Here is a 24,729-nt window from a genome sequence, read left to right as displayed (position 1 = left end):
GGGAAACTAACAGCAATCCAAGATCCGGGTTCTGAGGATCTGGGAGAAGCAAGGGATGCAGCAGACACACTGGATGAGAGTCAGACACCCTGGGCTCTAGTCCTGGCTCTGTTGTAGGGCCTTGAACAAATCACTTCTCTGCTCCTCTGGGCCTTTCCTTAACTCTAAAATCTAAAAACCTTCCTCGACCTCTGCAATCTGATGCTCAATAGATACTTGAGCCCCCAGGATATTGGAAATGAAGGGAATCGCCAGTCTAAAGGAAACTGCGAACCAGGAAGTGCCTGATGGAGAGCCCAGAGTTAAAGAGCGAGGAGAGACTGCAGAGGGTCCAGCGAGGAGAAATGGGGAACTCCGAGGGTGGGGGTGGGGGGAGGGCCTCTGCTCCCGAGGAGGTCCGTTTGGCAATCCCATTTCCAGGTCCTCCTTTAGTCCCCTTCCCTGACTTAGCCTCTCAGCCTCACCTTATTTGGTGAGGGTGGGGCAAAGTAGAAAGCTCCCAAGCCACCACAGGTGCCCCCTGCTTGTGCCTTCACCTTTTCTGGCCTTCAAAACATCCTCATCAATTGCCACCTACCTGGCACCTTCCCCGAACCGACTTTCCTCCGGAGTAACGGCCCCAGCGGCCAAAGTAGGAAGAGCAACGAATTTGGGATCGCCTTCGCAGTCACTCGCATTGTTTTTGTTCTTTAGTCGCTAAGTCGTGTCCGACTCTTTTGCGACCCCTTGGACTGTAGCCCACCAGTCTCCTCTGTCCATAGGATTTCCCAGGCAGGAATACTGAGTGGGTTGCCATTTCCTTCTCCAGGGGATCTTCCCTACCCAGGGATCGAACCTGGTCTCCTGCATTGCACGCGGATACTTTACCACTCATCCTCATAGCTACCATTTATTGAGAACGCACCCTGTGCCAGGTAACATGACATTTTTTTTTTACAGCAGTCTCTGAGGTGGTTGCTCTCTCATTTTACATATAAAGAAACTGAGACCCAAAGGTAACTAAGGAATCTGTACAAAGCCAAACACCTGCCAGAGGGCAAGACCAGTCTGGAAATGAGGTCTGACTCCCCTAATCGCTGCTCCGGCCAGATCCGGTTGGGCTGGGCGACCTTTGGCCGTTGGGGACATCTTTTTAGCATTTAGCATCACCTCTTGGCATCACCGACTGCATGGACATGAGTTGAGTAAGCTCCGGGAGTTGGTGATAGACAGGGAAGCCCGGGCTGCTGCAGTCCATGGGGTCGCAGAATCGGACACGACTGAGAGAGTGAACTGAACAAAACTGACCACCCCTTAGGGTAGAAGTCTCCAAGGCCCGCCCCCTAAGGGGCGGAGTCGGACAGGTCCTGCAGGTGGGGGCGGTGGGCGGGGACTGTCTGGGGGCGGGGCACAGAGGGGCGTGACCGGAAGGCTTAAAGAGGCTGCGGAGACTGGGGCGGGCGGTAGGGGCCGCCGGTCGCGGCGATCACCTCTACTTTTCGTTTGGGTAGCAGAACCGCCACCATGTCCCTGGCAGCCTCGGCGGGCCGGGGCCCCGGGGCCGTGTGGTCCCCGACGCACGTGCAGGTGACGGTACTGCAGGCGCGAGGCTTGAGGGCCAAGGGTCCCGGGGGCACGAGCGACGCGTATGCGGTGATCCAGGTGGGCAAGGAGAAGTACGCCACCTCGGTGTCGGAGCGCAGCCTGGGCGCGCCCGTGTGGCGCGAAGAGGCCACCTTCGAGCTGCCGCCGCTGCTGTCGGCTGAGGCCGCGCCCGCCGCCGCCGCCACCCTGCAGCTCACCGTGCTGCACCGCGCGCTGCTCGGCCTCGACAAGTTCCTCGGCCGCGCGGAGGTGGACCTGCGGGGGCTGCACCAGAATCAGGGCCGCCGGAGGACCCAGTGAGTGTGCGGACGGGTGGCCAGCGCGGGGAGACGGGCGGTGCGAGCACGAAGCCTGGCAGGAGCGCCGAGACCCTTGGAGAATGTGTCTCTCCAAGGGGACGGCCGGGGCCACGCCTTTGCGGAGGGGGACCCTCCTCAATCCCCCCCTCGCTCGGCCGGTTCTAGTATTCTCGCCTAGCTTCTCCTTGGGCTGTACTGCCCCGGCTCTCCCAGTAGGTGGGTTCCGGTACCTGGGGATTTTTTTTTTTTAATCTACGGGACGGCGCTCAGCGCCTGGCATTTAGTAATCACTTCATGAATTTTTGATGAATTGAAACTATGTGTGGGCTGATGAATTCCTCTTATTCGCTGAGTAGCTGTGTATATTTGATGTAGGGTTCAGCTTACGTGTAAAGCCTCCTGGGTATTTCATTGTACTGGACATCGAGCTGTGAATGGCTGGGCCGGAGCGCTGGGAAAACCAACTGGAGCAGTTAGATCCACTGACACCAAAGCCCTAGAGGCTCGCTCAGGGGCCGAGCTAGGGGTGGGTGTGGGTGTGGGGTGGGGAAAGGGGAACGCGGGCTGCTCAGCGAAGGCTATCCCCTACCCCCATCTCACCAACGCCTTAGGGGTTGATCGGGAGAATTTGCCCCTCCCTCCTTCCTTTCCTCCTCTAGGAATGCTAGAACAGCTTGGTCTTAACTTTCAGACCAAAATACCCTAACCATGTTTGCCCTCGGCCCCAAATTACTGAGGATTTCCCAGGGATGGCTGGAACCAGGGCCTGCGGTTAGCCAGGCTAAACTGAAAAGTAGGCCCTGTTTTCGCTCTGGAGTTTGCAAAGTTCTCTCTGGTCCTACTGAGCCGGGGGTTGGGAGGGGCAGGATGGCTGCCCACCTGTAGCTCCCCTCCCTCCTTAAGATGTTTCTCTTAGGGTAACACACTCCTGCAGGGAAAGCAAAGCAAACTCCTGTGCATTCTGAAGTGTTACCGGTTTGTTTTCTCTCAGTGTTTGGAATGGAACATTTGATTATGCTCATCTGTTATACCCAGAGCTAGCCTCCTTTAGGGCTTCCTCTCTGGTTCAGCAGTAAAGAATTCACCTGCCAATGCAGGAGACGCAGGTTCCATCCCTGGGTGGGGAAGATCCCTAGAGAAGGAAATGGTAACCCACTCCAGTATTCTTGCCCAGAAATCCATGGACAGAGGAGCCTGGTGGGCTACAGTCCATGGGGTCCCACAAGAGTTGGACATGACTGAGCAGGTTCACACACACAGCCTCGCTTAGCTTAATTGGTTACCTTGCTGGACCTTAAATATGCTAGTCATGTTATCACCTAACTCCTGTGGTTTATGAAGCACTCTGATTCACGCTGTATGTTTTAGATATACATGGTATTTTAACTTTCACTTGGGAAGGAAGCAGGAAGAGCCAGAGGATTTGATGTTACCAGACTCTCTTTTCTGTAGGTTCTTGCAAATGTTATAACTGCTTCCTTTATCCAGCCAAAGATGAACAGGCATTTCTGAGCTCGAATCAGATAAAAAGGGAGAGCCTAGAGGTGAGGATGGATGGGGTATCTTTGTGGCATCAGCTTACAAGCTGTAAGGTGAGCAGCAGCATCTTTGCTGACCAGGGGCTGGAGCAGTCCTAACTTTCTGCTTGATTAAATGACATTTGGGGCCTTGGATGTACTGTCCTTTGCCTTGTCCCGTCCAAGATGTGTGGATATCATGTCTGTCTCTACCATCTGTTTCTTCTTATTCCCTTGAAAAGTAGATTGGATCTCCCTGCTAGAGATAGGGATTCCAGATCTCTGGGTCTGGTGCCCACTCTGGCCCTGGCTCACTGTTGGGCTTCAGGATGCTCTGTCTCTAAATACCCAAGTTTCCCCATGTACCGATGGAGCTTGTGGCCAGATTTAGCTGATATTTATAAGATGTTTCCGGGTTCCTGGATTAATGGAGCCCCATGTATTGATTCAAAAGGTCCTGTTACTGGTTTGGGAGGAACAAAAACCTCCTCAAGTTCCCCTATTTCAGGAAAGGTTCAGTCTCTGCACCTTCATTTTTCCCATCCTCTCTGATGTAATTCTAAACCTTGGTAATTACTCCTGTCCCTATTATATAAGCTTGTGACCACTTAGTTACAATATCAGCTTGTAGGAAAACCATGCTTAGTTGATTTTTTAATAACTACAAAGGAAGCCTTCTTCACTCCTCCAGCAGTAGGCAAAATCTCAAGCTTTCCATCTGTCACTTCCTGGGACTTTCCAAGATGCTAGGGGAACTCAGTTAAACCAGGCCTGTCTGATGTCCTGGTACTTCACTTGGGTGCCCAAGATAGCTGTAATTTGCAGCATGAGACATACACTTTTAGGTGGAAGTTTAACAGAAAGAATCTGGTTGGGCTAGGAGGATCATTTGAACTGGTTATTAAGGGTTTGACTCCACCTTAGACATTAAAACCAAAATCAAAAGAAAAGCTCACATCTTGGCCTATAGTTTAATGTGTGTGTGCATGCATGTATGTTAATCTTTACAGAAAATAGTTGTGGTCCAGAAGTTAAAACTCAAAGTGTTAAGAGATAAATTTGCTGATATTTTCATTTGTTCTCTTAATAAGACCCCACATATCAAACATTTGGAATCAAGAGAATATGCTTTTTGTAATGACTCAGATTTTGCCGACCTCAGACTAGAGTGATGATCAGTTCAGTTCAGTTCAGTCTCTCAGTTGTGTCTGACTCTTTGCGACCCCATGGACTGCAGCACGCCAGGCTTCCCTGACTGTCACCAACTCCCAGAGCTTACTCAAACTCATGTCCACAGAGTCGGTGATGCCATCCAACCATCTCATCCTCTGTCATCCCCTTCTCCTCCCTCCTTCAATCTTTCCCAGCATCAGGGTCTTTCCATTGAGTCAGTTCTTCGCATGAGGTGGCCAAAGTATTGGAGTTTCAGCTTCAGCATCAGTCCTTCCAATGAATATTTAGGACTGATTTCCTTTAGGATGGACTGGTTGGATCTCCTTGCAGTCCAAGGGACTCTCAAGAGTCTTCTCCAACACCACAGTTTAAAAACATCAATTCTTTGGCGCTCAGCTTTTTTATAGTCCAGCTCTCACATCCATACATGACTACTGGAAAAACCATAGCTTTGACTAGACGGATCTTTGTTGACAAAATAATGTCTCTGCTTTTTAATATGCTGTCTAGGTTGGTCATAGCTTTTCTTCCAAGGAGCAAGTGTCTTTTAATTTCATGGCTGCAGTGTGATGATACATATCTTTAAAACACTAAACAGAGACGGACGTATAGATAGGATCCATTTAATAGGGAAGAGTGTGTGGCCCCTTTAGGTAAGAAGAAATTGAAAGGAACTGATTTTGCACTGCTATTAATGCAATTGTCCCTCATATCCAAGGGTGATTGGTTCCAGCTTCCCTCCCCCCTCAATGCCACAATCTGCAGATGCTGAAGCCCCTTATATAAAATGGCTTCATCTTTGTGTATAACCTTTGTACATCCTTGGAGAAGGAAATGGCACCCCACTCCAGTATCCTTGCCTGGAAAATCTCATGGACAGAGGAGTCTGGTAGGCTGCAGTCCATGGGGTCGCAAAGAGTCGGGCACGACTGAGTGACTAACACTTTTTGTACATCCTCCTGTATACTTTAAATCATCTCTAGATTACTTATAATACCTAATATGATATATATGCCACGTTGTTGTTCTGTGGCTCAGTTGTGTCTAACTCTTTACGAACCTATGGACTGCAGCATGCCAGGCTTCTTGTAAGTAGTTGTAAATACCATGGAAATGCTATATAAATAGTTGCCCGTGCATGAATCCAAGTTTTGCTTTTTGGAGTTTTCTGGAGGTTTTTTTTTTTTCTTGAATATTTTTGAGATATTTATATTTTGGTTGAATCTGAGGACCTGTGGATACAGAGGGCAGACTCATCCATACTTCTCTGTGGTCTCAGCTGAGCTTTGGTTAAATGGAAGTCAGTTAAGTCCCGTGATCATGAAACAGACGTGAATCTGAGAGGCAGAGTAAGGGGACCAACATGCGGGCTTCTCTGCTGTCTAGTCTTGAGTAGCTAGGGGTCCTAGATTGGACAAAAAAAACCAAACTCAAAACCAAGCATCTTTTAAGAATACCAACAGCAATAAAAATGGGGGCAGTAATTGCTTAAAGACAGATTAAAATAAATATTCAGGCTGGTGACTGGAAGGCCGTTGTGTAACCAGATAGGATGAAATTTGATACAATAGCCTTTCAGATATGGAGAGAGAGTGAATGATGGAGGGTCATTTTCTCATCTTTCTTGAAGATTCAAGAGAGCATTTGGCTGCATAGAAAGGATTTGGATGCTGGTAAAGGTTAGACATTTTGAAGAACTGTAAGTGTAGTAAGATGGTGTAATATGTTGCCAAAGGAAATTCAGGTGATTAAGAAGAAGGGTGAGACCATTGTTTTTCTGGGAGAGTGGGAGGCAGAGAAGTCACAGATGAGCACAGAGATCTCAACTTCACAAATCTGAGCCGTCGGCATTTGCGCTTGTAGAACACCTCTGGGTTTCCTAAGCACTTCTCGGCTTTTTGTAACGGACTGGAAAATTTGAGCAATGCTGTTACTGGTTAAGTATTTGTGTTTTTTTGAGATTCCTCTTAAAGATGACATTGAGGCTTTACTGGAAACCCTCCCATCTCCAAACTGGCAGAGGCCCCCTCCACCCAGTATAGGAAACTGATGGCTCAGTGTCCAGGATTGGTGATCTATGGGCTCTGGAAGAAGTAACCCCAGCCTGTTCACAGTGGGGGAATGGAGTGATTCAGAGGGGAGGGTGCATCAAAGTCACGGTTCCTGTGATGTGAAAGGTGTGCTTTATGTGATATGATTTGATGGTGATTTCATTTACAAGGCATTCAGTTAGCAATGCAGAAAGTTCTCACTGCCTTTCCCCCCGCTTGTTTTTAAAGTTCATCCATACTTTTAGTAATTATTTTTTAACACCTACTATTTTTGAGGCACTGGGTAGACAGCATAAACAATGATCCTTGCTTTCAGGAAGCCCAGAGCCTTGTGGGGAGATAGACAGTAAACACCATGAATATTCATTGGAAGGACTGATGCTGAAGCTGAAGCTTTAATACTTTGGCCACCTGATGCGACAAGCTGACTCATTGGAAAAGACCCTGATGCAGGGAAAGATTGAGAGCAAGAAGGTAGGGGGTGACAGAGGATGAGATGGTTGGATGGCATCACCGACTCAATGGACATGAATCGGAGCAAACTCTGGGAGATAGTGAAAGACAGAGGAGTCTGGTGTGCTGCAGTCCACAGGGTCTCAAAGAGTCGGACACAACTTAGCGACTGAACACAGATGAACACAAAGATGAGTAATCTTGTGCTGCGATGAGTGTGGTGGAGGAAGAGAACAGGGTATCATAAGAGAAAGAGCAAAGATTGCAGATGGCCTCTCTTGAGGCAGAGGCCTGGAAGATAAAGAGGAATTTTTCCAGTGAAAAGTAGAGGAAGGGGAGCAGCCTGTGCAAGGCCCTGAGGCAGGAAGACCTGGGAAGCTGGAGAGGTTGCCTAGATTGAGGCTGAAGACGAAGGCCGGGCTTCCTTCAAGAGCAATGGAAACTGCTGAGTGTTGAAAGCAGAGGGGTGACGTGATCCAGTTTGTGAAAGTCTGGCTGTCTGATGGAGAGCAGATTTGGAGCAGGTTTAGCCTGGAACCCGACAGGTGGGCTGGGAGGCTCTGGCAGGAGGAGGGTGACAGGCGTGGGCATGGACAGTGGTGGGTGGGTTTCAGAAATATTTCCAAGGTTCATTTGGCCTTACTGGTGGTGGATTGGATGTGGGTGGGGGAGAGCGAGAGGAAGTGATAAGAATGAACAAATAAAATAAGGAGAACTTGCTGTTGAATGTGAACCAGGAAACGGTGATGGCTTGCTTTCCCCAGCAGTCACTGTGATACAAGAGTGAGGTCAACATGTCTTGGCAAAGACAACATGGGCCATGATGCCTGTGTGTCGAGTCTTCTGTTGGAGCAAATGAGTAGGAAACACCATCGAAACCAGGGTGTGTACCTGTGCGTCCCCAAATGTTTGCACTTTTAGCACAGGCCGAGTCTTTGTTCTGTAATAGCCTAACTGATGTGACCTCACCGGTTGCGCCAACACGGCAGGTGGAGTCACTGCCACAAGGAACACAGGACCGAGAAAAGGAAAAATGATACACAACACGAGGGGAAGTAAATCCGTCAGTGAAAAACACAACTCTGGAGGCAAGTCAGTCAACCATTCCAACCATGTAAAGGTTTTTCGCATCAGGGGAAGGTGAACGTACAAAAGAGCCTTGTTTGGCTCAACTTCCCTTTGGTTACAAAGACCTCTGTTGTATTTCTACAACCACCATCAGAGGAAGGCTTTTATAAATAGTATCTCTGTCATTTTAATTGTAGTTATTAATTTAAAAATGTTATGATTACATTAAAAACAATACATGTGCTTATTAAACTGTCATTAGCTCTAACCTGTATTTGCTGACATCATCCTTCCGTCCCCCTGGACAATAATCTTTGGTCTCCTTTTCCCTGCTCTGGTTTTTAATTGCTCTATGTCTGAGGAAGCTGCTTCTCACCCTGTACATTGGGAAGGATGCTGGCCGTGGTTTAGCTCTAGAGGGTTCGGATGTCCTCCGTGAACGGAGGGAGTGATTCGAAGGCATTTAAGGCCTTATTTCATCTCACAGCCAGGCCCTGGGTGGCCTTTGGTTCACAGCCTACTTGGATCTCTAAGCCTCAGAGCCTTTGAATTCCAACAGAATTAACAACCAGAACCTTGATCAGCCTTTGAAGAAAACCGGCATCGGTGTGGAAAGACTCGGTGAGCGGGTTGTGCTTCCCTGAAGGTGTCCTAGGTCGGACCTTGTGCCGCAGCTGGAGACCAGGCCAGCTGACACTCTTTCCCCTTGTCCAGGGCCCACTTCCGTCTCTTCATTTGCTGTGTGACCTAGCCCAGGTGTTCCAACATCTCTGAATGGGCAAGTAAGTGGTTACAGTCCCTGGAGACATAGGGCAGGCGGTCATTTGCCAGTGGGATGTGGAGAACTGTTTAATCTTTGTTAAACACTTCTACCCCACAGACTGGAGCCCTGCCAGGCTCCTCCGTCCATGGGATTCTCCAGGCAAGAATACTGGAGTGGGTTGCCATTCCCTTCTCCAGGGGATCTTCCCGACCCAGGGATTGAACCTGGGTCTCCCGCATTGCAGGCAGAATCTTTACTGTCTGAGCCACCAGGGAAGACTCTGCTTCTTGGTGGGGAAGCAGAGCATCTGACTCATCTGGTTATCAAGGTGAGTCCCAAGGAGGAAAAAAGAAAACCCATATACCGAGAGCATTTCAAAATCCTATTCTAACAACAAACTTCAGTAAGAATGAAGAGTTCCTTTCATGTAAGAGGAAACCCCACAGCCTGATGCTGTGGGAGGCGGCACTCTTGAAGAAACGGCCTGTCCCTCACACAGAACACGGTACTCTGGATCACAAGAGGCCTTTTCAGACCAGGCCTTCTGGAGGCCGTGGTGGTTCTCCCTGGGGTAGCCACGTCTCTTTTCATAAACAAGAAGTTTAAAATTAGTGTTCTAATTTCAAAAATTTGTTGTTGTTGTTCAGTCACTCAGTCATGCCTGACTCGTTGCAACCCCATGGACTGCAGCACCCTGGGCCTCCCTGTCCATCGTCAACTCCCGGACTTTGCTCAGTTGCATGTCCATTCAGTTGGTGATGCCATCCAACCATCTCATCCTCTGTCTCCTTCTCCTCCCGCCTTCAATCTTTCCCAGCATCAGGGTCTTTTCCAATGAGTCAGCTCTTCACATCAGATGGCCAGAGTATTGGAGTTTCACCTTTAGCATCAATCCTTTCAATGAATATTCAGGGTTGATTTCCTTTAGGATTGACAAGTTTGATCTCCTTGCAGTTCAAAGGGACTCTCAAGAGTCTTCTCCAACACCACAGTTTGAAAGCATCAATTCTTTGGCCCTCATCCTTCTTTATGGTCCAACTCTCATGTCCATCCATACATGACTACTGGAAAATCCATAGCTTTAGCTATTCGGACCTTTGTTGGCAAAGTGATATCTCTGCTTTGTAATATGCTGTCTGGGTTTCTCATAACTTTTCTTCCAGGGAGCAAGCATCTTTTAATTTCATGGCTGCAGTCACCATCTGCAGTGATTCTGGAACCCAAGAAAATAAAATCTGTCACTGTTTCCACTTTTTCCCCTTCTGTTTTGCCATGAAGTGATGGAACCAGATGCCATGATCTTAGGTTTTTGAAAGTTGAGTTTTAAGCCATCTTACATTTAGCCGAGTGGATTAGAGAGGAAGGGTGGCCTCGGTGTGAACTTGGGGTCTGGCTTGCCCATCAGCACTGCTGCTCAGCACCGGAGAAGCAGGTCACCTGCCGCTCGGGGGCTCGCTGTTGCCTTTGGCAAAGGAGCCGCTTTTAGGCACTAATGAGATGAGAAATTCCTTTCCTGCAGAGAGAGGCGTGTAGATAATCTGTTAGAGAGAAATCAAGGGCTTTCATCTCCAGGGTGTCCCTGAGGGACACATTTAGGAATGTGCCCATGGGGAGAAAAAGGGCAGCTGGAATTAAGTGTCTTTTCCTGAACACTGCCCTCCCTAGTGGAGCCAAAGGAAAACGTTTTATAAGAAATGCCAGAAAAACTTTATAGAGGTGCGACGGCTGCACGCTTCATTTTTAAACTTCTTGTTTATTAAAAGAGATGTGGCTAGCCCAGGGAGAGCCACCACAGCCTCCAGAAGGCCTGGTCTGAAAAGGCCTCTTGTGATCCGGAGTACCATGTCCTGTGTGAGGGACAGGCGGGCCCCAGGGCTGTTTCTTCAAGGGTACCGCCTCCCACAGCACTGGGCTGTGGGGTCTCTTCTTATACCAAAGGAGCTCTTCATTCTTACTGAAGTTTGTTGTTAGAATAGGATTTTGAAATGCTCTCGGTATGTGGTTTTTTTTTTTCCCTCTTCCTTGGGACTCACCTTGATAACCAGATGAGTCAGATGCTCTGCTTCCCCACCAAGAAGCAGTCTTCCCTGGTGGCTCAGACGGTAAAGATTCTGCCTGCAATGTGGGAGACCCAGGTTCAATCCCTGGGTCGGGAAGATCCCCTGGAGAAGGGAATGGCAACCCACTCCAGTATTCTTGCCTGGAGAATCCCGTGGACGGAGGGGCCTGGAAAGGCCCCAGTCCGTGGGGTCACAAAGAGTCGTTGGACACAACTGAGTGACTAACACACACCCCCCACCAGGGGTTCCCGAAGAAAGAAGTGTGAGTCTGTCTGGGGGGCTGAGAGAGGACCGAAAGCGCTGTGATGTCTACCGGGCTGGTTTGTTTCCTTTGTCCTGGCCAGGAGGTGGTGAACCAGAACATCTCATTTCCTTTCTCCATCCTTAAGGTCTCTGTGCCTGAGTGACAAAGGACCCCACGGAGACCCTTCTTTGGCAGATCACATAAAATACATTACCTTGAGGCAAAAGGCAAGATACCAGATCTGGTGTTAGAATATTAATTTTTGTGGCTTTTTGAGATATGGTCAAATAAAACATTGGTAACTAGATGATAGGAAGAGTGGCAGACTTCCATGTTTATAAATGTGTTAATATTTCTAATTCTTAGCAAATCTTAAAATACTGATGCTTGGTTATTTCCTGTAGTCTTTACCTACACGGAGTTGAGTATTGCTTTCAACTTAGAAAATATGCCTTGATCCTTACACTTCAGCCAGTTATGTCATCTTGGCGTGTGCCTGAAATCATTTGGGGACCCTCTGTTTCTTGTCTCTCCCACCTCTGTAGAAGTTCTGAAGAGTTCTGAGGGTCATTGCATCTCATGATAAATTACAGAATTACATACTGATCACTTCACTTCACAAAGGACAGGGAAGCCTGGCATGCTGCAGAGTCCATGGGCTTGCAAAGAGTAGAACCCGACTGAGCGACTGAACAACAACATGATATTTCAAAATATCGTATCTGCTTTTTAATTTTGGAAATTGTATCATACAAACTAATTTTATAATTGAGTTTTTTCCCCACTCCCTTCAAATGCAAATCATTGTTATTTGTGTTTGATGGTGTCAGTTTGGATCCCTAGGAATACCGTCAGTCTGAACTGTTGGTATCTTACATTCCCTTCTGAGAACGACATGCATGGCTGAACAGTGGTATAAATGCACTCACCGAATATCATGCAGCCATTAAAAGTAGTGGATACGGGGACTGTACGACAGCTATATTTAACACACTACAAAGAGAATTGCATGTGTTCTCTGGTTATTACCAAGTCATGATCATAGCTAACACCAGGTGTTTATTAAGTGCCAGGCACTGTTGTAAGCTCTTTACATATATTAAACCATTTAAGCTCAGGTGGTAAAGAATCCACCTGCAATGTGGGAGACCTGGGTTCGATCCCTGGGTTGGGAAGATCCCCTGGAGGAGGGCATGGCAACCCACTCCAGTATTATTCCCTGGAGAATCCCCATGGCCCGAGGAGCCTGGTGGGCTACAGTCCCTGGGGTTGCAAAGAGTCGGGCAGTTCTGAGCGACTAAGCACGCACAATCTTTGTAACATCCTTTGTAAGCACCTTATCGTAGGTGCTTTTAACCTTGTTTCAGAGGAGGAGCCAGAGAAGTCAAGTAACTTGTCTGAAGTCTCTCAGTTAAAACATGCAGGAAAAATACTTCAAGAAAATACATCAAAAGGGAATGGTTGAATTAGCATTAGAGAGAGTCAGTTAAAACTTTTTTCCTATAACCTGCTTTAATTACTTTCTAAGGGACTTTCCATAGAGCAAATAGTATGGGAAGATCAAAAGCATTTTCAACCTGCTTTTTATACGATCTTTCCTTTCCTGTATCATTTTCTAACTTTTTAGGATTGAATTTGATGGCTACAGACAGCCTTTCAGTGGTGCAGAATGGCTGTTTCAGGGATTGGGGTCAAAAAGGAACCATTGGCAATCTTCATAATTTACCACCAAGTAGCTGGTGATGGGCAGATGGGAAAGTCCACCTGGGGAGGGGAGTGGGGCGGCAAGAATGGCTGATCGGTGACTCTGTATTCAGAGTTAGGTAACGAGGACCAGTTACCTTGGTCAGTAACAAAACCTGTTAAACCACTTAGCTTCTGCCGGGTATACCCCACAAGCGTTTTATAGGTCTTAAACGTCTTTGTCCCCGTTTGCTATGCATTGCCTCTATACTGCCAAGAGAAGAATCTAGACACTTCACCCACGTGGAGTCACTCCTTCTCACAACCCCTTTTAGATAGCCTCCTCTGCTGACCCTGTGAGATTCTCAGCCTTATTTTTCTTCCCCGGGGAAGACAGTGAAGGAACTGATTTTTAAAATTTTTCCATCAAGTGCATCCTCATCTCAAACACATGAAACTCAGGTGCTGTTCTGTCCTTCCTGCTTCTCCCCTCACCGGAGGCCATGATCCCCTGTGTCTTGAAGTTCAGTTCCCATGGGGATAACTCACGCTACAAGTCAGGGTGGAGACTTTGCACCGGAAGGGAACTAGGCAGTCCGTCCTTGACCCTGGAGCCCATGTAGACAGCATCCCTTGAAATGAACACTAACACATTAAAACAAGGAGCTAGTGGTCGTCCTTGCCTTTGTGTTTCCTGGAGCTTCGTGTGTCTGATGGGAGGGTAGAGCCTTAATTCATTTTTCTGGGTCCTCAAGTAGGTGGTTCTTATAGCCCCATGGGATTTCACTTAGCTGAGAAACTTTTTTGTGTATAAGTAAGTGTAAGTGTTAGTCGCCCAGCCATGCCCGACTCTTTGCGACCCCATGGACTGCAGCCCACCAGGCTCTTCTGTCCATGAGATTTTCCAGGCAAGGATACTGGAGTGGATTGCCATTTCCTTCTCTTTGTGTATGACAGTCCTTACTTGTGGGATTCCCTGGTAGTTCAAAGGGTCAAGAGTCTGCCGGCAATGCAGGAGACCCGGGTTCAAACCCTGGGCCAGGAAGATTCCCTGGAGAAGGAAATGGCACCCCACTCCAGTATTCTTGCCTGGAAAATCCCATGGACAGAGGAGTCTGGCAGGCTACAGTCCATGGGGTCACAAAGAGTCAGACACAACTGAGTGATTTCACACATGTCCTTATCTGAAATTGTATACGCTAGCAGGAATTTCTTTTCGTGTTAAATTATTTTCTCACGCTTCATAATCAGAAAGAAAAAACAGCCATTGATTCAGTGTAACAGACACTCCATGACCGTCGGGTGAGCCGGTCCCGTCTCCCACTGTCTGGCCTCTTGGTTCTGTGTTTCCAGCGCCCGCTGTGCCAGAGCGGGCATGGACCACATCTTTGTAGCCATTATTTCCCTGTCTCCGCCTTGAATCTCTGAAGCTGTCATTTTTTTTTTTTCTTCGTCTACCCTGTGGAATGTTTTAAAGGAAAAAACATGTCTGCTTCAGCTACAGACAGATTATTTTGGAGGCGTACCGGCCTGTCCTTTACACAACCGTAAGCCCGCACGTCGGCTGGGATGCACTGCGAGACCTTTCATTTCCCCAGAGCAGGAACCACACTGCCCACATTCCGATGGAGGGCCCCTGGGATCAGCTTTCCTTGTCCTGAGAAACCTACATGCTGAGGGAAACCAGCCCTGGGAATTGCGCGTGGTTGGGTTGTTTTAGCTGTTTCAAAACTTGAGTGTTTAAAAACCCAGGAGATTTGACAATGTGTATCTGGACTCTAGTCCCCCAGTCAGGCCCCTCGGGAGGCAGACCCTGTGTCCTGCATTCTGTACCCTGTTCATTCTCTTTTTTTACATTCCCTTGTTGCTTTCTTCATAAGACATCTTTTTGAAAGGGTAAAAGCCTTAAATGAACTTTTCTGTATTTTTAGCTGTTTAGCCTTGTCGTATGTTTGACCAAGAAGACCCCAAACCAAAAAATCCCCAAACAGTTGGGCAGCCTGTTTGGATAATAGGCATTTTTTGCTTGAATGTTTATTCCCAAAACCCTCGCCTGACTGAGGGACATGGAGATTAAAGTTTTCATTTTAGACCATTTTGTATGATTGGAATTTTTACCCTATGCCTGTTATTATTTTTTCATTTGTTTGTTTACAGAGGTATACTTTTTCGATTTGTTGTAGGTCATAGCATAGGAGAAAAGGTTTTTCTGCGAAACAAAGATTAAAGTTAGTATAGTTTCCACAAAGTCATAAAGTTGTAAACCACACTCATCAGTTCGTTCAGTTCCATGTAATTGATTCCTGTTGATCTGGATGAAGTAAACAGGTTTTTCAGTCGAGTTTTGTCATTTATTGGGCTTCCCAGGTGGTACAGTGATAAAAAATCTGCCTGCCAATGTAGGAGACGAGAATTTGATCCCTAGGTCAGGAAGATCCCCTGGAGTAGGAAATGGCAACCCATTCCAGTATTCTTGCCTGGAAAATTCCAGGGACAGAGGAGCCTGGAGGGCCACAGTCCGTGGTGTTGCAAAGAGTCAGACATGACTGAGCACAGCACAGCAAAATTTTTGTCATTTGTTATTTGGTTTAGTGGTATTATCTAAAGGCTATCAGAAACTTACATTTGTTAAGAAAAGTTCTTTTTACGAGTCTTCTTGAAAATCTTCATTTTGTAAAAGCATCATTGTAAAATAACAGTTGCTGTTATTACTTTACAATATAGTTTATGTACGTGTCCTGTCTCTTGCTGTATATTCAAAGATCTTCTTAACTTTGGAAGAACTAAATTTTAATTATAAGTAAAGATGACTGTTTATAGAGGGGATCCTTTTACTTTTCACTTTTTTGATGGGTTGCAGGATTTTTTTAAGAATAGAGGCTTAAAAATAAACCTTCTGCATTAGAATTATGGCTTTCTGTCTGTACTCTGCCCTTTGTACTGGGAAAACCCAGCCCTAATTTCTGAGATAACTCAAACTTTCTGGGCTGATGTGAAGGGTGGTGCTGGGTCCTACCCAGGCTGACATCACATGCTGTGTGGCCACGCTGGGACCTGATTATTTATGAACTACTTCCGTGACATGCTGGAATTAAGTACACTGGACATCAAACTCACAGAAACACTGAAAAACTGAACCGATGCTTCAGTGTTGAAACCCACAAATATGTCCTGGTTTGAAATTTTTTAGGGTGAGACATTTCTGGATCATGGTTTTCATGAACTATCAAATTATGCTTGTGTCAAAGCTCCCTTGCTTCAGCTGTGTGGATTTAATGATCAGGGTAATGTTGCTGAAACAGTTCCTGTCTTCCCTTCCAGCTTTGATAAATCCAGCACAGATTGAGAGGGGGCTGCCTCCCTGCCTGGGATTCAGCCTGCCTTTCCCATCCTTAAATATCCCAGTGGTTGTTCTTGGCTACCTGGCCTTTGGTTTGGGGTTTGCTGGTGAAAATAAGCGACAGGAACAGTCGGAGTGCATGTTCACACCTCCTGGTGGTGTTGGAAATTTCCAAAACAAATCCCACTCTTGTGCCCAGGGACTGAACCCATGCATCAGGTGGTAATAGGCCCTCGGGGAGGATCCTGGGGTTGGCTGCAGCTTCACTCAGAATAAACAGGCTTTGATGTTGATTCTTTGGGGAAGGCAGCCCCATCCGGGGGAAAGGGCAAGTGGTATTCTTTGAAGGTCAGGAGTCTTTGCATCCCCTGGGAGGGTGAGCAGAGAGGCTGTGAAAGAGCTGGGAGGAGGCCCTGGTGGAGAGGTGAGGTCTCCCCTTGTGGTCTGTGTTGTCATTTGAGCCTCCGAGTTCAGCTCTCAGCAACTTCTCCTTTTCAGGTGCCTACCCTTGGTATTTACTAAGGCTAGCCACTCCTCATCACCAAGGCTACCACGTCAGCACATGACTGTCAGGAGAAAAAGATACAAATAATCCTCTCAACATCTAAATGACAGATATGCAAACTGTTCTCCGTGAGGCCCTGGACGTGTAATGGAAAGACACCAGGCTGGCAGGCGAGGCTGTCTGTAAAGACCGTGCATCTCCCTTCTCCTCCAGCTGTGAACTATAGTTTTGAAAATCCTAAATGCTTTCTTCTAAAGATCCAAAACTGCAGCTCCCACCATGTTCTCAGGCCTTGGTTGTATTTTGCCAACCCAGTGTAAGTCTGGACTTTCCGTACAGCCTTGAGACTTAAGGCTGAGGTCAGCGATAGGGGCTTTCCCCCTTCTCGTCTTTTGACTTAGAACATTTAAATTGGAAGCTTAAGCCTCCTTCATAAAGAATGTTAATTCCAGCCCTTTTTTTCCTGTATATCATAAGAGATGGCCCATCCAGGATGAGTTCAGAGAGAGAGTGCTAAGTTGGAATCTTGGTGTAGAGAAAGGAGCTTTAGGGAAACTGCAGAGCTGGCTCAGAGTCCTGGCTGTGCCTTTTAACAATTGCAAGACCTTGTACAAGTTACCTAACTTGTGAGCCTCAATTTTCCTTATCTGTAAAGTGGGTATACTGTCTACTTCATGCCATTCTCATGAGACTTAGAGGACATTTCTCAGTATGTTTCTGCTTCCCTCTGCCCCTTTAAGTGCAGAATGAGCTAAGACAGTGGGGGCAGCAATACGCCGGGTGAGTAAGACAAGCTGAAGGTGAAAGAGGAAATTGTGTTTATTTGGGCAAAACCATCATTTCCTTAAAGTCCATAGCCCTCAGCTCTTAAATAGGTCACCGAGAAGAACATGAGAGTGTGGCTCTCAGTGTGTGAACGTGACCCCGGGGGTGGCTGTGGGGAGGCCCTGTATTTGGAGTTGTTTGTTCAGTGGAAGTCGTGCCACTCACCGGGCTCACATTTTTGCAATTCACCCGATGGAACATGCCAAGGAGAGGTTTCCTTTCTCTGCAGTTTGTCTTTCCTGGGCTGATAGGATGTCATTTGCCGTATCGTGAGGTTGTTTGCAAAGGACCAAGTGAAATACTTGAATCATGCTTGAAACATTCCTTTTTCTGATCATTAAGCTGGAGATGGGCGTCTCCTCTCAGTTTCTTGTTTTTTCCCCTTGTGGTAAAATACGTGTAACAGAAGTGACCATTTTAACCGTGTTTCTTGTTCTGTGGCATTACTTACTTTTACACTGTTGTGCAACTGTCCCCACCACCCAGGTCCCAAACTTTTTATCCTCCAGCTGATGCTCTGTACCCGTTAAATGCTAACTCCTCATTCACCCCCACCCCCAGCGCCTGGCACCCACCATTCTCTTTCCTGTCTCTGAATTTGACTCGTCTAGGGGCCTTAAGCTACCCTGGTGTCTCAGATGGTAAAGAATCTGCTTGTAATGCAGGAGACCCGGGTTCGATCCCTGGGTTGGGAAGATCCCCTGGAGAAGGGAATGGCAACCCACTCCAGTATTCTTGCCTGGAGAATCCCATGGACAGAGGAGCCTGACAGGGTGTAGACCACGGAATCGCAAAGAGTCAGACACAACGGAGCGAGGAACACTTTCATGCAGGGAAAGCCTCACATCCCTGGAATCATACAGTATTTGTCACTTTGTTTCTGGCTTATTTCACTCTTTTTTTTTTTTTTAAATAGATATTTTTTACTCTGTTTTGCAGTTTCCATTACTCCCTGGAAGGGACTGTTCTACAAACCCTTGCTTTTCTCTGAGATACTCTTGTAAATTTGCACTTTATCTTTGTAGCTGTTTTACCCCTTTGAAGGAAAAAACCAGTCAGAGCCAGTCATAGGAAATGATTTGATGGAATGTGTATATTATTCTTAAAAATAACTCTCTACTGAATCAGGATTTTAGGTGACTATACACTAAGTACCGCTGGAGAAGGAAATGGCAGCCCTCTCCAGTATTCTTGCCTGGAGAATTCCATGGACAAAGGAGCCTGGCAGGCTACAGTCTGTGGGGTTGTAAAGAGTCGGACGTGACTTAGTGACTATGACTTGTACACTAAGTACAGAATCAGATCCTGTACTGCCTAGTGGGTGTCTTCCCAGAAATAAAACTATGAGTTCTGCCCTCCCCTCCCCTCCCCTCTCCCCACGTTCCCCAAAGAAGGGAGCATAGGATGTGTTTCTATATGAGGCTGGCAGTAGCAGAGAGGAGACGCCAGATAAAGGACTGTGAGCATTGTTTTAGGCTCTTAAATTCAAAGTTAACCTCTCAGCCTTTCTCCTCCTAGGTGGTACACCTTGAAATCCAAACCCGGGAAGAAGGATAAAGAGCGAGGAGAAATTGAGGTTGACATCCAGTTTATGAGAAACAACATGACTGCGAGCATGTTTGACCTTTCCATGAAAGACAAGTCTCGGAACCCGTTTGGGAAACTGAAGGACAAGATCAAGGGCAAGAATAAGGACAGCGCGTCCGATACGGTGTCAGCCATCGTCCCCCACGTGACGCCCTCGGCTGACAGCGATGACGAGGCTCCTTCCAAAGACAAGAAGAAGAAGTCAAAGATCAAGACCTTGTTTTCCAAGTCCAACCTGCAGAGAACGCCGCTTTCCCAGTCCATGTCCGTCCTGCCAACCTCAAAGTCAGACAAAGTGATGCTTCGTCCTGGGGACTTCGAGTCCCGGTGGGAGGATGATGACGAGGACGAGTCCTCCTCTGCCTCGGATGGTGAGTCTCCTCCTCCTTCTCACTTGGCTTCTCCCCCTCCTTTGCTTTGGGAGAGAAGAAACGAACAAATCTTGGTGGTGGGGGTGGGGATGGTGTAGATGGTGGTGGTTACAGTAATGGTGATGGGGATGGTGTTGGGGGATGGTGTTGATGGCAGTGGTTACTGTAGTGGTGATGATGGTGGGGATGGTGTAGATGGTGGTGGTTATAGTAGTAGTGATGATGATGATGGTGGTGGTGCTTTTACTGATGGTGCTGGAAATGCTGGTGCCAGTGGTCATCGTAGTGGTGATGATGGTGGGTACTTAAGAGTACTAACTAAGGTTAGGAAGTCTTCTCTATTTCTAAGTCCTCTAGTTTCTGCTGCTGCTGCTGCTAAGTCACTTCAGTCATGTCCAACTCTGTGCGACCCCATAGTCAGCAGCCCACCAGGCTCCCCTGTCCCTGGGATTCTCCAGGCAAGAACACTGGAGTGGGTTGCCATTTCCTTCTCCAGTGGATGAAAGTGAAAAGCGAAAGTGAATTCACTCAGTCGTGTCCGACTCTTAGCGACCCCATGGACTGCAGCCTACCAGGCTCCTTCATCTATGGGATTCTCCAGGCAAGAGTACTGGAGTGGGTTGCCATTGCCTTCTCCCCTCTAGTTTCTAGGAATATGTAAATTCCTTTCTCATAATGTCTGGCTCTAAAACTGATGAGCATTCGTACAAGCTTTTGGGGCTAGCATGCAAGGTTTTTGTTTGCTTTTTTGTTTTTAGATTAAGGATAAAACCATAGAACCTTACAATAATTCTGATAGTTCATTAATTCATCAGGTATTATATTGAGTTCCCTTGAAATACGTTCCTAATGAAAGCTGAGGAATCCAATTCCCTTAACTCTGAATTAACTGGGTATTTTGAAATTCAGTGACCAGTTCCCTACCACTGGCCAGATTCTGCAACCCAGCCAAGAGCACTGCCCTTCTCCCTGGTCCTTGCAGAGTTTCTTGACCTCGGCACCATTGACATTTGGGGTGGGTAGCTCTTTGTTACGGGAGCCTTCCTGTATTCTGTGGCATCTCTAGCAACATCCTGGCCTCCGCCTGCTGGATGCCAGTAAACACCCCGCTCAGCTGTGACAACCAAAATAAGGACTCAGATGCTGCTTTCTCTTAATTTCTAACCCCCTTGGTTCTTGGGTCTTCTCCCCGCAGTCTTGTCTCACAAGAGGACAGCAAGCGCAGATCCTAAGCAGCTGAACCAGGTCAACTTCAGTCTCCCCAAGAAGGAAGGCCTCTCCTTCCTGGGCGGCCTCCGGTCTAAGAACGATGCCCTCTCCCGCTCGAACGTCTGTATCAATGGGAACCACGTCTACGTGGAGCCGCCCGAGGCCAAGACCGAGACCAAGGACATCTCCCCGTCCCCCTCCCCATCCCCCCAAGACCTCAGGAAGAAGCGGTGGTTCTCATCTACGGAAAACCTGGCCTCTCGGCCTTGGAGGGAGCCTGGGGAAGCAGGCGCGGTGCCTCCCGAGTCTTCCACAAAGGACGCCCTCAAGTCTATGTCCCTGCCGTCCTACCAGCCGCAAGTCAGCAGGGACCTTCGGGAGAACGCGGCCCCGGCGACCTTGGAGGCTGCAAAGGAAACCAAAGAGAGCAAGAAACAGGAGAACAAGAAGCCAGCTCTGCCCTTCCTAGTGCCGGGAAAGAAGGACACGGCCAAGGGCAACGAGGGTGAAAGCCCTCCTGCTGCCGCCTCAGGGAAGGAGAGGGAGGGAGCGCCCACCGCGCTCAGGGCCGGGGAGCACCAGCCGGGGCCTGCCGACGACCTTGTGAAGAAATTGGACAAAGAGGCTGCGCCTGTTGCCGCTGGACCGGGCCGAGCACTGAACCCCTTTGAAGATGAGCAGCTCCCAGAACCAGAAGCTGACCCAGAGCCCAAGGCTGCGCCTGTCCCACCTGTTTTCTCGCCCAGGGCTCCCCAGACCAGAGCCGTGAAACCCCGGTGAGTCTCGGCCCTCCCTGCGGGGACCCTGGCAGTCAGGCCTACTGTAGAGCGGGCCTTGCTTGTTGGTCTATGGTGGTCCCTGTAGCAGCCGGGGGTTTACTAGTCTAAGTCGCTCTTAGCCAGCCCCTCCGTGTCCCAGCCCAGGGCCTCTGCCAGCAGGCGTGGTCTGTCCCTTGTCCGGCATATCCCCAGTAAGTATCTTTGCCCCAGATATCTTAGCCACAAATGTTTCCCCTGCAAATATTTTTTGCTTCTGGCAAAAGTAGGCAGGACTGGTCTGTCCATCTCAGTGAGATAAGCAGAGCATAGTGGAGCGCCCAGATTTTGTAGCAGATTCTGAGTGTCAGGGTCTGGGAAAAACAACAGGTTTGCATGGTGGTGGTACGTGCAGAATTGGGGATCAGTCTGTTCTTCCTGCGTATTTCGTTGGAGGCAGATGTATTCTCTCCTTGCACTTTGGTGTGGGTTTGCTGACACAAGAGCCCCTTGGTCCCCTGTTGAGTGTGCCTGGGCGGTCCTCTGTGTGTTCACTCTGCACCTTGTTGCAAGAGCCTCGGGGGTTCTGCTTTTTGGCATGACTCATATTCACCGTCATGGTATTCCTACTGGCTGGGGTGGGAGAGACTTTTTTTTGAGATTCTGCCTATTTTGATTTCACAGACACAGACACACACAGACAGAGACACACACACACACAGAGTTCCCCTTCAAAATCTGCCTCTTGCCCTGTGGTGTGCCTCGAATGGCTCTGAGTTTTTTCAGATGGTTTTTTTATCACCAGAAGAGACTGCAGGCTGTTGCTTTCCCGGGACCTTTCTGTTTCTATTGCAACAGACCTTTCTGTAGCAGATGTGCTTGATGATAAAAGCATGCCTTTTATGGGTTAAGTATTGGTGTTCCTTCTTTAACTTCTGAAGGTACTGCCCCAATATATAGTTAAAAAAATATATTGGTGTTGCTTCTTTAACTTCTGAAGGTACTGCCCCAATATATATTAAAAAAATATATTGGTGTTCCTTCTTTAACTTCTGAAGGTACTGCCCCAATATATATTAAAAAAAATATATTGGTGTAACTTCTGAAGGTACTGCCCCAATATATATTTAAAAAAAAAAAAAAAGAGTTCTCATCTTTGGAAAGACTATAGTTTTACATATCTCTTGCCTCTCATGTTGCATCTGCAACTGACCTGCAGGTTTTATTTTGTCCTTTTTGCAGGCCGGAAGTGTCTCCAGAGGCTCGGCCCGCACCCAGGCCCCCTCCTTCCACTAACTCCCCCCTCTTTCTTTCCACTCTCGCTTCCGGCTCTGGGCAGGTACCTGTCTCTTCTAAAACGGGGCATGACTCAGAGACACCATCCTCTGAGTCCCCTTCGGGCTCCTCCTCTATCTCCTCTCCCATAGCGGCCCCCATCTCCACATCCACCCCAATTAAGAACTGGCCCTCTGCAGACCCGGGCCAAGCCAGCTCTGAAGAACCGCCTTCGCTCCTGGAACTAGAGTTGGAAAAGGAGACTCAGACCCGAGTTCCAAATATTGATCTCCACGCTGTGGGCTTGCTTTCCAAGCAGACACCCGTTCCGCTGACTGGAGGGAGGGAAGACTATTCACCAGAGAAGACCAGTACTAACGACCTGGCACAGTCTCTCCGGACACAGCCTGAAGAGGGACAAGAAGGAGGGCTTCTGGGGTCTCCCTGGCAGGAACAACAAAGTGATATCGCTTCATCGGACGAGGCCCGAGAAGTAGCATCTGCCCTTGCGCCCGGGAGAGGCAGGAGGGGCAGCCCCGCTGGAAAGCCCCCAAGCAGGGAGGACCCAGACTCTGCGAAGGATGCAGGTGGGGGTGGCAGGCTGAGTCCTGCAGTTAAAGAAATGGCGCCCCGCCTCCACACGGGGGAGTCGGCCCCCACACCCGACTCCGCGATGACGCAGGGACATGAAGAGATGGATCCGGATGCCCGTGGTGGCGGAAAGGATACCAAGAAGCAGGCGCTGTTTTCCAAGAAGCTCTCCACAGAAGAGGCTGGGGAGGAGGCCCCCAGGCTGGTTCATGGGGACAGAGGGGTCCCACAGGAGCCAACGCCACCAGGGGCCACTCTCAGAAACGCGATGGACATGGGAGACTCCCAGGAGGGGGCGGCCGTGACCAGACCGCGGCTCCCGGCCCTGGCGACTCACACTCCCTGCCCCTCCTCCAAGGGGAGCTTCTCAGGGGGTCCCCAGCCGACGATCGGCTCAGGGAGGGCTGGTCCCCTCTTCAGGAGTCAGGGAGACAACACCCGGATGGCATGGAACCAGAGCAAAGCCAGTGACCATGAAGGTCTGCTGTCCGACCCCCTTCGGGGCCTCCAGGCCCCCTGCGAGGCCAAGCCCCCAGGCGTGGCCCATCTGGACCTGACCCTGCCCTCCATCCCGGAGGTCGAGTCGGAGGACGAGAGAGGCGATCAGCCTGAAGGTGGCGGAGGGGCGGCCCTGGTGGCAGGCTGGGGAGGAGGGGCTCTGTCCTCCAGCACGGGGCCTGTCCAGCTTGAGGGGGAGAGGACGCCCAGTGAGGAGGCTGGCGGGTCAGCAGCAGGAAGCCTGCATGACCCCACGCCGGGAGCAACCGCCCCGGCTTCCGCAGAACAGACCCCAGGACCTGGCAGCAATGGCGGGAAGGCAGGACCAGCCGGAGATGGGAGCCCGCCTCGGCCTCCAGCCACTGCCCTGGGGTCCCCTGTGTCCAGCTCCTCCACCCCTCCCCCGCTTCCTGCCACACACTCCTTTACCCCCTCTGCACACTCTGACACCCCCCACACCAATACAGCAGAATCTCAAAAAAAAGCAACAGCCGAGGGCTCCGCGGGTAACGTGGAAAATCCCGGCAAGAGGAAGCCGCTTCTTCAGGCCCGGGTCTCCCCCTCAGAGACACAGCCGAGCACTGGAAGCAGGCCGGCCAAGCACAGGTGAGAGCCGGTGTGGACCGGGGGGAACTGTCCTCGGGAGTGTAAGCCAGCCCCCCTGCCCCGACTCCCCACCCCTGCTTCTGTCTCCAGGCGTGAGGGCCTGCTCATGCACAGCTGTCCTGGCAGTGCGTGTCCCCCTGGTGTTGACAGCAGAGCGTCTTTGGCAAGGCCGTCTCCTGGGCTGGGAGCCCCCCAGAGACGACACCCCTGTGTCTTGGAGCAAGAACGTCGCAGCAGCGGCCATCCTGAGACAGAGTGGGGATTGTCCTGCC

At 49.0% G+C, this 24,729-nt stretch overlaps 1 protein-coding gene across 2 annotated transcripts in view; it reads left to right on the top strand.

The window, feature by feature from the left end:
- The first annotated feature begins 1,331 nt into the window (after positions 1-1,331).
- RAB11FIP1 (RAB11 family interacting protein 1) overlaps positions 1,332-24,729 on the top strand; it is a 35,112-nt gene continuing 11,714 nt past the window's right edge. Inside the window, exons 1-4 of one of the 2 annotated variants that reach the window (XM_086380209.1) lie at positions 1,332-1,880; positions 19,084-19,523; positions 20,719-21,508; positions 22,730-24,457. In XM_086380209.1, coding sequence (XP_086236335.1) covers positions 1,504-1,880; positions 19,084-19,523; positions 20,719-21,508; positions 22,730-24,457 — 3,335 coding nt within the window. In that variant the 5' untranslated portion in view covers positions 1,332-1,503. The remainder of the gene's footprint in view (positions 1,881-19,083; positions 19,524-20,718; positions 21,509-22,729; positions 24,458-24,729) is intronic. The other variant, XM_086380210.1, reaches the window with a different exon arrangement.

Source organism: Bos grunniens, chromosome 27 (assembly GCF_055505025.1).
Source record: "Bos grunniens cultivar Pamir isolate PY7600 chromosome 27, Bosgru_T2T1.0, whole genome shotgun sequence".
In the NCBI taxonomy this organism is placed as follows: Eukaryota; Metazoa; Chordata; class Mammalia; order Artiodactyla; family Bovidae; genus Bos; species Bos grunniens.
The sequence above is the reverse complement of the archived record's forward strand: the minus strand, read 5'-3'. Positions and strand labels throughout refer to the sequence as shown.